This window comes from Bidens hawaiensis, unplaced genomic scaffold (genome assembly GCF_021521415.1).
Source record: "Bidens hawaiensis isolate Kalapana, Puna unplaced genomic scaffold, B.hawaiensis_p1.1 tig00011436_1, whole genome shotgun sequence".
Lineage (NCBI taxonomy): Eukaryota > Viridiplantae > Streptophyta > Magnoliopsida > Asterales > Asteraceae > Bidens > Bidens hawaiensis.
The window spans coordinates 487,869-501,328 of NW_027491890.1; the positions used below are offsets into that span (position 1 = coordinate 487,869).

A 13,460-nucleotide genomic window follows, 5' to 3' on the forward strand; every position below is an offset into this window, starting at 1 on the left:
CTAACTATTTTCATATATTAAAATATTTTACTATAAAAGTATTTTAAAATATAAAAATATTTATATTGGTCAATAACTATAATTTTTATTTTATTAGTTATACAAAATATTTTAAAATATAAACGTATTACTAATTTTTTTATAACTTGTAAAATAAAAATAATAGTTATCGACCTTTATAGTTTATGTGTTTTGTTTATCTTAACTTTTATTCTTGGGATTTTGGGATTTTTAAATTACTTTATTAACTGTCCATTTAAAACAAGCAGTTTTTGAAAGAAAGATGGATTCAAAACATGTACATTTTATGAAGTTGAATCTCACATTGCGGGTAATTTTGTGACTTGGAAAATATAAACAAGTTTTCATTTCAGCCAATATTTTTTGTGCCTGTTTTATGATATATAAATTCAATCGATTCATTCTTCATCTACCTGCCTTTTTTTTTCTTTTGTGCTAAAATTAACTTTCATAAACAAAAGTCAAACAATATAATTTAATTCGAAGAGTCGATTGCCTAAAACAATAAAGTCATCGTTTTCAAAATACGTCATCTCTCCTGCATTGTTTGTTGATTAATTGATAAGGTTTGTTGCATTGGATGTTTGACAACTGTTGATATATTCTCTTTGGGCTTTTTAGCTAGTTGAAGAGTGAAGACTTTGAAGTCTTCAACTAATCTTTTAGTCCAAGTTAGTTGATATATTCTCTTTGGGCTTTTTTTTAAAATACAATTCTATATTCCTTTAGTCCAAGTTAGCTAATCTTTTATGAGCCCATTTGCTTAGACGTTTCATGACTCCATTAGTATGGCCCAGCCCACCTTAAAGATTTAACCTAGTTAAAGTTTTCTCAACCTAGAACACGCGGTACGTGTTTTTCCTCGGATACAACATTACAATATACAACCCTAATCTCCAACATTCGGCTATGACATAGATGATGATGTTCTCGATGATTTAACAACCGAATCGTGAGTTCAGCGACCACCATCAAGGTAACAAAGTTGACCCGATATTTTTTTTTACCAGGATGCGTTACAAATTTGATAATATAACCCCAAAATTACAAGATCTATTAGATGAGAAAGCTACCATTGGTTTGGGTGTGAAAGGGGAAACCTCTATGGTCCATGTATCCTGTATTGTCGGATGGCAAGTGGCGAAAGAGGCGTTGGTTGACAGGTTATTGGGTTATGAATCGTGTTATATATACTTTAGCATCACTTGAGGGTAATAAATTGGCTATCTGTCACAAATGATATTGGGAGTCGAACTGCTCCTGGAAGTCCAGTGATTGCAAGAATCCGCGAAAGAATGTTTTTACTCCTTTTGTGTTCAGAAGCTACATAGTGGAAAACTTAGGGCGACTTTCTTCTCCCTAAAAATGTCAATTCCGCCATCAGTGTCTAGCAAGAAGCATAATTATGGTGGAATGGTTTTTGTGTCGAGAATACTTTGTCGAGTTGTTGTGAAGGTCATTTTTTCAACATGAATTAAGTTGGAAATGATATCTATGTCAAGACTTAATGATGTGGTATGGAGAGGTGTTATGGAGTATCTTTGGGCAGTTGAAGATTTATTTATATGGAGGTTTAATGAAATAAGATACTTGTAGGAATCAGAATTAGTTGCAAGTAGGGTTATTGGGGATGTAGGGAACTTGAAAGTTGAAGGCTGTGGTAATTTGGTGAGTTTAGGAGAGAAGTTTTATACGAACATTACAGATGTCCATATAGTATCGACGCGTTAGATTTTGTACATCAATTACAACCTACCGACAAGATGGCCATGCTCAAGTCTTTTCGCACTATTGATTATACACATCATTTCAGCTTTGGTGGTAAAGGCTCTTGCTTTGAGAGTGAAGACCAATGTTCAAAACCTAACATAAGAGTATATTTTCTTGGAACAGTGTAGGAATATGAGTGTGTGTAGCCTTTCAAAAAAAATTATTTTTATAAACTTATGGAAAAGGAGTTTTTGATGACAAAAGATTAATAACACAAGCAACATGTCAGCTCGTATTAATTAACAACAATGTGAGGTTTCTTTTTAGTATTCTAGTTATAAATGTTGTGATTAGGTTTTGGTGTATTATGTTATGTATAAAAGCCCTAGTAATAAAATGAAAAACGATTGCAGATTATGATTTTTGTTTTTTTTTCTTGGTACCCCGACAATGCTACTATGTTCTTGGGTCAAAGCATCAACAATGTTACTATGTACTTCTAAAGGATGATTTATAATTATTAATGTCTTAGGTTGTCACCAGCCTTAGCATACTTGGATACACCACTACCCCATTTGTTCTAATATTGTATTAATCAAAATGTACTTCATCAGAATTATTTTCATCTGAAATTGTTTTAGTCTTTTCATCAAACAACGTGTGAGCAACTCTGAATCTTTCCATCTTCTGGTGAACAACGTGTGAGCAACAAAAATTTATCAATCTTTGGGGAAAATTCAAGTTCTTTGGTTAGGTCCGAACATCAGTGTCAAATTGGCAAGCTTGTATAGTAAGATGGACAAATGGGCCCACAAGTTGGCAAATATTATGTTGCTGCATCTAAGTGTCCCTGTATAAAGGGCTATAGTGTGAAAGTATGACTTGGGATGTAATTTGATATTCATATGGTACAATGAAATACTCAGTTGACTTTTGGTGTCAAAATTGCAAACTGTAAGATCAATTATTAATAGCACTATTACTTAGGGTAACTTAGTCACCTACAGTGTGTGTTTTGTGTATGTTGGTTGGAATGTGTTTAAATGTTATTTACCTAAAATAACAATTGGACGTGCTAAGTTGGTAGATACATTATATACACTGATCAAGCTTTCTTCTTTTCAAAGATAAGTGTGACCCAAAACAAACCGAATCTGAGTATCAATGTTCATACCAAACATGTCTCTAGATAAACGAATATACCTATGGTGTATATATTCACAACAAAACCTCAATTGTGGATAAGTAGACACTCTTCAACCACCAAAAGAACAAGGCTTTAATAGTACAAACTACTGATACTATTGAACTACCAAAATAGCATGATGCAGAAGTACCTTTAAGATACGTGCAGTAGAACAATGTGAGAGCATCTCCTTATGCAAAAACCCCAAATAATCGATAAAACTCTAGGGTAACAGATACACTCCAAAACCAAACCAAAATCGATAATCAGAGCAGAAGATTCAAAGGCAGTCGAGGAAGAAGAATGAGAGGATCTAATGGCAGAAAGAAAAAAAGACTAAGATAAATTGCACTTTGTAAGGGCAGAATGTTATTACGTGTAAAACAAATAGGTTAATATATGCAAGGGTTTCTTGGGCACCGCTCGGCTAATGCCTCCGATTCATCGGGTAAAACAGAAAAAGTGCCGCAATCAATTCGGCAAAACCATTCGGTTAAAAATAACGGGTATATGCAAACACGTAATGGAAACCAAAGAACAATGGCACTCTGGTATGTCTTATAGTTCAGATAAAACCCTTGAAACATCGGTTTGGCCAATCGGTTTGAACTTTTGTGAATTTGGTCCGACTCATCTCCAAACGCCCCGCTTAACCTAAATAACTTAGGCATACAAAATTTCCAACAATAGAAATATCTTTGTAACAGCCTTTGCTATATAATATAATTTTATTTGGGCTTAATAACTTTTATAAGTGACGGGCCACTAACTCATCCGATCATCTCTATTCCACTCTCTTGAAGATACCAACCTATAGGTGAGAAAACTCATGTTCCAACTTGAGCCCTCTAATTTTTTTTGTCTCAAGTTGGACTTGAACCAAAGACTCCCCCTTATTAGATTGAAGTATTTGGGTGTCTCATCCTAACCACTTGGACTAGAGATTATTGGCCCAATTTATTGTTGTTTAATATTTGGAATTATTAAGGTGGAATAATTAATTTAACTTCATAAAAAAATATTGTAACCACAGTAATTCCATATTTGACTACTGTTCTCTTTTTTGAAAACGTGAACTCTTAACTGCTTCTTAACAAAATCTTTTTTCTTTATAATCATAAAACTTGTATCCTCACAATTTGAAACGATAAAACCTTAATTAATCATGAAGCTTAAACCTTCACTTAGATTTCATGATCGCACATGGATGGAGGATAAACATTATATAAATTTGGCTGAGATGTAAAGATTGATGAGAAAAATGAGATAAAATATGAAAAGTGCTTTTCATGAACTTTTTCTTTTGAATTATTCTTGCCTCTTTAGCTCTCAAGATGAGTCTGCTCTAGGTATTCAAAGCTCCCTTAGTCGTTAAGATAACATAAACAAGTTATAAAACTACTTAGTATATTGGCATTTTATCAAATGAACAAAGAAGCTGACTAGGTGTTTTGATGTCATGAACCTTTATGATTAAAGAAAGTCTGATCTGTACTTTTCCCCAAAATGTTGCTCACTTTCTGTTTCCAAATGCACAAGGAGGTGTTGCATGTTAAATCAGTGGTCTTTCGAGGATTTTTTTTATTTGCTTATTAGTTATTATTGGATTTCTTGTAAGCTATAAAAAAATCTTCAAAAAAGAAGATTAAGATTACCTGATAGGTGAAGATGTAACTCACGATCTAGTAATGATTTAGTGGTATAGTGTTTGTTGCAGTAAAATTGTGTGGGTTCATATCCTCACAAGTGCAAGTTAAGCGGGTTTTAAGTGTAATAGATTTGTTAAAAACAAGTTGGAGATGTATATGATGACATAAATGTCATATTGTTGTTTCTATGATCTTATAACTGAACATGTCTAGATGATCTATACACTAGTCTAAATTCTTGCAACTGAAACTAGTTTATATTAAAAACTACATGTTCGGTATATGTTGTTTGAACCATATGTTTATTATATATGTGTTGTTCTATAAGCTATTATTGGTTGTGTCCGGAAAATCCAATGTTTGTAGTAATCAATATTGTCTGTTTTTATCTTACATACCTTTGTGATCAAGAGCTCGCTTCTTTGTTTCTAGACTTAACAATACTTAATGAGAAAATTAAGAACATTTCACCCTTCTGACAATATCTCAACATTTCATATGACCCCAAATAATTCATGTAGACAAGATTCTATATATTGTAAATCGAACTAATTAAGCATAATTTGGGTTGAAAGTGTAAATTAACAACTTACTTAAACAAACCAACTATACAATTCAAGAGATTAGTTATTGGTCCACTTAATGTCATAGTAAATGACTTTAGAATCTATCAACCCCATATAAGATAGTGAAATAACCTCCTTTTCCTTTTGAGTTTCTTGAAGGCATGCTTGGCCACAACTGCGAAGATATTACTATGGTAGTTATGTCATACCAAAATTTGCCAAACGACTATAATTACGAGAAATCGTGATAAATTGCTTGAATTATTTTAATTATGCCAACTATCGCTTGAACGATTATGATTAAGAAATCATCAAAGATTGCTTGAGTCGACAAATTTTGTTATGCTAAAACTGATTGATTATAGAACTAATGCTTGGGTTGAGGGTTAGACGATTGTGATTCTAATTATTGAAGATGTTGAATCAGTTGATTTGTCTCGTGATGCTTGGTAACACGTCGAGTCAAGTCAACAATGAACTAATTCTTTATCTATGGTGTCTTATTTGATGCTTTAGATTTGCAATACATTAAAACTCCATAGTGGACTAGACACTCGCTCTTCTATGTTGTGATTGGGAAACCATGAATCAATTAATAAATCCATATATTAAACTTTTTCTCATATGACAATTTAAATCCCTTAAGTGTCCTTTACTTGCGTTTTTGACATCAAAACCTAAATTTACAGAGTTTAACGCTCCTTCAAATATTTGTTTCAAATTTTCACATTAAATAAATTTAATTCAACAAAACTTTTGGTTAAAGCTTTACCATCATCCCTGCTCATAACTAATGATAATATATATATGAGAAAAGGGAGTAAAAGGCAATTCAATATTATGGAAGAAAGACATAGAAACGCAAAAACTTAAAGAGGAAAAAATAGAAACACAAAAGCTTAGAGGTAGGGTCACATTTGATATATGGGGTGAAAAGAGAGATAGAAACACAAAAAGCTTAAAAAGGTAGGGTCATATTTAATATATGGGGTGAATAGAGTCATAGAGTAGAAAAACAAAAGATTAAGCATGTCGATTGTAGGGTCATATTTGTTTGTTTGTTTTAACATAGGGTCATATTCAAGAGATACAAAATCATTGGGTGAAAATGCAATACAGCGTCAAACAGATCACACGATTTAAAACAAAACATTTACCAAATGGCTTTGGTATCCCCTCTGTGGTAAGGAATATGGATTCAATCTCACACTAAAATACTATGGGAATTTAACAGGTATGATTTATCAACCGTTGAAGAAAATAAAAAAATTTACTAAATATAAGATTAGCTTCTTAGTTTTGTGATTTTGAATCCAAAAATTAGTAGTATTCAAGCAGAAATATGTAAATAATCAAGAGTTGATATCACTGATAAGTGATGACAATTTAGTTGACTAAAAGACCAAGATACGTATGAGACTATACGAAGTGAATGATGTAGCTGCCATTTAGTGGTGAAAATATTAAAAAAAATACTTAACTACACTTCTGTTAACACAAATTTTAATCACATTTAAGGGTCGTCACCTATCAAAGGCGATAGTTCTTTTCTTCACATCACCCGGCCACAAGCGGCCCTTCCTCTTCTCTCACATTTTAGTATTTTACACCTTTATCTGCTCATGTTTATAGATTTCAACGCTTCTTTATTTTCACCATATAAATTCACCCGTCCCCTTCCTACTTCTCTTTCCTAGTTTGGGTGTGTTCCACCAACGACAAAGATGGCCTATTTACTAATAATACACTAAATAAAATATATGTGCTTTTAGAGTAAACTATTTCTTTAAGTAAAATTTGAAAATAATGATTTAAATAATGTTTAAAAAAAAAGCAAAAATAGTCTTTCTTCATAGAGGTGGACAAATAAACCGGCTAACTAAATCGGTTTAAAACTTATTATGTAAAAACCGGTGTGGAACTGATTGAGACCAGATGCTCGGAACCGGTTTGTAATTTTATCCACCTAAACCGATTCCAAACCGGGCAAACCGTTCAAAACTCGAACCGAAACCGATCATAACCTGATAAAGAAACCTGTTTCAACCGTAACCGAAACTGATCATAAAATGATTTTGACTTTTATTGACTTAACAATACATGTTTCAACCCAAACCAGTTTTGAGTTTTAATCTGATTTATGTACATGAATTCTCCAAATTTAATATTACAAAAAAAAAAGAGAGTAGTTTTTTGAGTTCCAAAATTTGATTACTTTCAAATATTCTTTCCACATTTCTCCATCTTATTAATCAAACCTTACTTTATATTAATCCCTTTCTCTCCACTCCACTCCACTCCACTCCACTCCTCTCCGAGGAGTTTCTCACGGCAGCAAACAATGACCTCCGACCACCACCCCCATCACCACCACCCAATCCGTCCACCACCATCATCAACCTACCACCCCCACAACCACCACTACTACCCTCACTCCACCTCCTCATCCTCCATCAAAGGCTGCTGCTGCTGCCTCTTCCTCTTATTCTCCTTCCTCGCCCTCGTCTTCATCGCCATCGTCCTCGTCATCTTATTCGCCGTCAAACCCAAAAAACCCGACTTCAACCTCCAACAAGTCAGCGTCCAGTACATCAACCTAGATTCCAATAACCCTCCTTCACCATCAGCTGCATCTTTATCACTAGCAATCCGCATGCTCTTCACTGCCAAAAACGATAACAAAGTTGGCATCAAGTACGAAGCTTCCACGTTCAATATTATGTACCGTGGGATACCCTTAGGTCGAGGTACCGTACCCGGGTTTTACCAACCTGCCCATAGCGTCAGGCAGGTGCAGACCACGGTGACCGTGGACCGGGTTAATTTGATGCAAGCGGATGCTGCTGATTTGATCAAGGATGTTTTGCTTTATGATCGGGTTGAGCTTCGGATCATGGGGGATGTCCGGGCTAAGATTCGGATCGGTGGGTTAACTTCACCCGCTGTGCAGGTTAGCGTTACTAAGACCATGTGTAGTCGTAAAGCTCCACATCCAGGGGTTATGCGCCACGTGGCGCCCAGTCAGAGTTATGATTTTGTACAAAAAACAAGTGTAGTCATAAAGCCTCCATAACTTGTATATAAAACGCTTGAAAAATTGAAATCAACATAGGCGGTGTACCCCCCGCGTTATGGCTCAAAACGCAGGTGGCAAAGCCACCACTACACATGGTCTAAAAACTAACTAACCCTTCTGTTGCTTTGTGGTAAAGTTAATCTAACTTACGCTTTTTGCCAATGTACGCAATTAGGATGATACTTTGGTTGCATAATTTCTAGTTTGACAAATAGCGATTTAACTACAGTAACTTAGTAATTTTTATTATTTCATTACACCCTCAAGCTCATTGTTTTAATGATTAATTAAAAAGAAGTTTAGTAATAATTACTTAATTGATAAGATTTGCATAAGATCCGATAGTTAATTAACTACATATAGGTATATATTTTCTGGATAAAGGTAAAATTTAACCCGTTTTACCCATCTCGGACCTTGTCTTTGGTATAACACATTAATGCGTATTTTGTGAATTACTCCCTTCGTCCATCTATAAGTGTTATAGTTAAAAATCACAAAGTTTAAGATAGATTAAATAATTATTTTTTTTGCTTGCCAAAGAAAATAATGTCATCGAAAATTGAGTCTATCAATATTGTTTACTAACGCTAGTTGTGCGTGTTTAAGGGTAAACTTGGAATTTGATAATAATTTAGAAATTAAACATTTGTAATGGGACATATAAAAAAATATGGATTCTTTTAATTTGACGAAGAAAGTATATATAATATAATTTGTTGTTTTGTGTACCTTAGTGGTATCAGTGTTTTGTATATATAAATATACCGAAAATATGTCTCTTTACAACTTTTTACATATTGAATTATACCAAAAAGTTATAAAGCTAGATATGTGATAAATTGTTTCAAAAGAAAAGGGAAAGTTCTTAAGAGCATCTTGGGGTTTTTACTACTTTATTTCTAAATTTGTAAGTTACAAAAAGAAGGATAGTGAATTTAGTTTTTAGTTCGCTTAATTAGTGACAAGTCTTCTTACAACTCTGGAAAATCCGCTTATATAAAATGGGTTAGGCTAAATGTACCCCCCCTCCGGTTGCTTGTCATACCCCCTTGAAAAAACCAACTTTCATATTAACCCTTGAAATTATATAATTACCAAATTAGCACAAAAGTAAGGATTTAATATTATTTTTTTACAAGTTGCGTTTTCTTTTTATGATTTCGAGTTTAGGGTTTTGAGTTTCGGTTTTAGGGTTTAGGGTTCGGTTTCGGTTTTAGGGTTTAAGGGTTTAGGGTTCGGTTTCGGGTTTAGGGTTTCGGTTTTACGGTTTAGGGTTCGGTTTCGGGTTCGGTTACGGGTTTAGGGTTTAGGGTTCGGTTTCGGGTTTAGGTTTTAGGGTTTAGGGTTTTGGTTTTCAGGTTGCGGGTTTATTTTGTAAAAGATAAAGTGGTAAAATAAGGATATTATAAATACATATACTATTAAAATTTAAAAAAAGATATTATAAATATTTATAATATTAATATTAAAAAAATAAATTAATAGTAATACTTGATAGTTTTTAATTTGATATATGTAGTGGAGGTTATCAAATAAAAGTAATGTTGTAGGGACTAATATGTATATAAATAATGTTAAGAGCTAATTGTAATTTATGTAATAAGTTCAGGGGGGTATATTTAGTAAAAATGGAGTAAGGGGGTATGTTTAGCTGCACCCATATAAAATACAAATAATAAATCTTGGTGTGTTTCAACATTAAAACAAGACGAAGTTGCCAAAGATGTTATACCGTGATATGTATCTTATGGATATTAATCTGGTCGACTTGTTTCAGTTTAAACAAACTAAGCTTCAATGTATTGTAAACATCTATACTTTTTATGGATTAGATATGTTTTTATCCGTTAAATATAGGAAATCCAACTCTAAAACCTATTCTTGAACAAACACAACTTTTTTATTATTTTCTTTCGTTTTCTTAATTTCTAAATTAAAAAAATTAGAATATTTTTTTACTTCACGAGGAATGTTTCCTGAAATACGGATTACTGTGTTGGTGGGACCACTTTCACATGACGGTAAAATGTCACCGCAATCATTGGGAGTGGGTAACGCGTATTCTTTGACTTCATTCATGCCATCTTTTACCCTTTTTGGTTAATCAAAATCTACGCATATATTTTTTTCTCAATAATTGAGGTAACTTACTATTATGCATATATTTTTTTCCCTTGAGGTAACATATTATTAGTTGGAAAAAGATAGTTTTCGGATTATTTTTAATAAACATAAAAATAACCGGATAGTAGAAAATATACGGGTTGTTTGGAATCCTAAGAGGCTACCTCTTAATTAATCATAACGTGTTAATGGTTAATAGATAATTTTAAGCCTAAATGGTTAATAAGAGGTAATCATTAAAAAGTAGCCGCATCTTAACAATTCAGACTTAAGACTACCTCTTAATCATTAAAATGCTATGAACCATTAAGAGATAGTTTTTTAATGGTCATTAAGAGGCTAACAAACAACCTCCTAAGTTTATGATGTTAATTGGTTACGGATGTCATTGTTTTAAATTTATATTCAGTGTAAAAAGTAAATAAGTTATTTAAAAGAACTTAACCTTTTATGCTCTTTATTGAAAAGTAATACTTAAAAGAAAAAATGTGTGTGTGTATGAAGAGAACTGAGTTTATATAAAAAAAAGTTATATGGCTCAAAAACTTTATTTTGTTTACACAAATTTTGAGTGTATTTTAAGCAGAACACAGCTTTGTAAATTGTAAGATGTCACCTGAGTTTTCTATAACGTGCATATGCTATAAAATGGTGACTGGTAATATGTTGAGAAGGTTAATCGGTTACCTATTATCTTTACTGAAAAATTTGTAGATTACTATTTTACTAGATTACCTTTGACGGATTTAACAATAGTTATTGACATAAAAATATGCCTAATGATATGATAATAACGTTTTTTAAGTGAATTTTTTTATTTATTCATGATGATAAACGGTGTATTTTTATTGAGAGTTAAATATTGGTTGGTCCTATTAAAGATAGTGACTTCAAGACATGGATTGTTAAAAAGTAGAACATGGCAACATCAGTATATTTAAATTTGTTGGTAATTCAGTTTGTTTGTTTTTATTTTTCACATTTTAATTTAACACTAATTCAGTTTTTCTATTACAGCATGTAATATCTAAGATTAAAAAGAAAATTGAAATATACAATTTTGTTTTCATTTTTATTTTCATTGTAAATGAATGTAACACGTATATATGTGATATTTATAGGTATCGATTGATTGTACGATAACGATAAGCCCAAGGAAACAATCCCTCAGTTACAAACAATGTGGATTTGATGGTTTGCAACTTTGACAGTCTCGAATCCAAATGTTTGCGACTAAGTGTCCCCAAAAGGGATTGGAACACAAATTAGTGCAAGTCATCACCATTTGGAAGAAAAAAAAAGAGGTTTAAATTAATATTCTAATTCTTGATTTATGGAATATATTTCTTTTATGGAAGAAAAAAATTGTATTATGAATCTTCTAATTTGACCCGCTATTCTTTCGTTATCAATTTTCAAGTCAAAATTAGTTATCGTTTCTAGCTATAATGTATAAGATTGTATGATTTTTTTTCTGAAAAGGCCAATTTTTGGAAAAAAAGAAAAAAAAAACAACTAACAAGAGGTAAGAAGTCCGGAAGTACAAAGAAACGTACAACCAACTAATCAACTAGAAACATAAGCTTGTATGATACGACCATGCGTAGTCATAAAGCCCCACCCCTAGGCGTTATGCGCCACGTGGCGCTTATGGCTTTTTACAAAAAAACAAGTGTAGTCATAACTCTCCATAACTTTGTTTATTTGTTTTTTATTTTTAATTCTTAAAGGTAAAAAGTAACGGGTTTTTTCGATTTTGGTGCCATTATAGCGTTTTGTGTATAACTTGCACAAAAAAAACCTCTATAACTTGGAGGGGGGCGGTGTTTCTCAGAGTTATGAGCCATAAAGCTGCCCCATAACTCTCCACTACATTTTTATTTCAAAACATAATGAAATAAATCTCATAGCTTTCAATTACTTTTTAAAGTTTAATCAAATATCTTGTGAGTGGATTAATGATTGATCAGTGAGATGAAAATCATGAAACAGAGCCCATTTATAATTATTCTTTAGCCCATCAGAAAATTTTAAGCCCACGTACTCTAGGTTAAACAACTATAACTTATCTATATCTATATCCATATCTATAGGTGATCAAATCGGGTTGGTCAAAGGAACCGGAACCGGTTCAGAACCGGTTCCATTAGTCAACATCACTGTTTAAACCGGTTCCATGGTCGAACCGGTTAGGGAACCGAACCGGTTCCCCAACCCTCGGACCCGGAACCGGTGGAACCGGTTCTGACCGGTTCCTAAACCGGTTCTTACACTGTAACCGGTTCCAACCGGTTACAGTGTAAAATATTATTTTTTTTTCGTTTTTTGTTTCCGCTGCTTGTGTAGGTGATGATTTGTGTTCTTCTGATTTCTGAAGAGGCTCATGCTACTTTTGTTGTTCACCCACAGAGCAATGGTAAACAACATATTGAACTTAATGCTATGAGTGTCAGTGTGTTTGAATTGATTAGTCTGTATCGTGTATCGTGTAATGGTGAACTTAAATCTGTATCGTGTTACATTTGTTGAGTTTGTTATGTATTATAGTCTTTTGGCTTACGCAAGTCAAATGCTGAATTATAATCAAGAGCGGTGTTATACGATTCGTATTTGTATAACATGTTAAATAAAAAAAACAATTAACATAAAATTCATTTTATTTACTTTAAGAAGTTCAAAAAAAAAAGGTTACATGTTTTAAAATATTCAAAAACAAACTAACAAAACATTAAACTTATAAATATAAAGTTGTGACATATTATTTCTAGAAAAGCCTTCTTGTTCGTCGTAATTATTGAGTGGCGACTTATTCATCAGAATTACTTGTAGAAACGCCTTCTTGTTCGTCGTGCACTCGAACATCAAGTGGTGTTTCGTCTTCCAGAGTGGTTACGTGTTGAACACGATCGATTGAGTCCAAGTGATCCTTCAAGCAAATGCACATCTCCACCGACTCCGAATTCAGTCTTGTTCTTCTCACCGATATTACCCTGCCACTAAGAGAAAAAGCAGATTCCGAAGCTACCGTAGAAGCTTGGGCGGTTAGTAAATCACGGGCCATGGTGGCAAGAATCGGAAACTCGGTTTCCTTTACCTTCCACCAAGCCAAAACATCAAAAGTGCCA

The 13,460-nt window shown here is 33.1% G+C and overlaps 1 protein-coding gene across 1 annotated transcript; it reads left to right on the top strand.

The window, feature by feature from the left end:
• Window positions 1–7,332: 7,332 nt before the first annotated feature.
• On the top strand, window positions 7,333–11,558 carry LOC143537885 (NDR1/HIN1-like protein 13). Its single transcript, XM_077031553.1, has 2 exons — window positions 7,333–8,082; window positions 11,457–11,558. Exons 1-2 carry the CDS (start codon window positions 7,474–7,476, stop codon window positions 11,541–11,543), a joined length of 696 nt encoding a protein of 231 aa, XP_076887668.1. The 5' UTR covers window positions 7,333–7,473; the 3' UTR covers window positions 11,544–11,558.
• The last annotated feature ends 1,902 nt before the right edge of the window (window positions 11,559–13,460 follow it).

What these genes read in the sequence shown, in the direction of transcription:
- LOC143537885 (XM_077031553.1), top strand. Translation starts at nt 7,474, where the DNA reads ATGACCTCCGACCACCACCCCCATCACCACCACCCAATCCGTCCACCA. An exon ending in TAACTTCACCCGCTGTGCAG is followed by an intron (nt 8,083 to 11,456) that starts GTTAGCGTTACT and finishes TGATATTTATAG; the next exon opens with GTATCGATTGATTGTACGAT.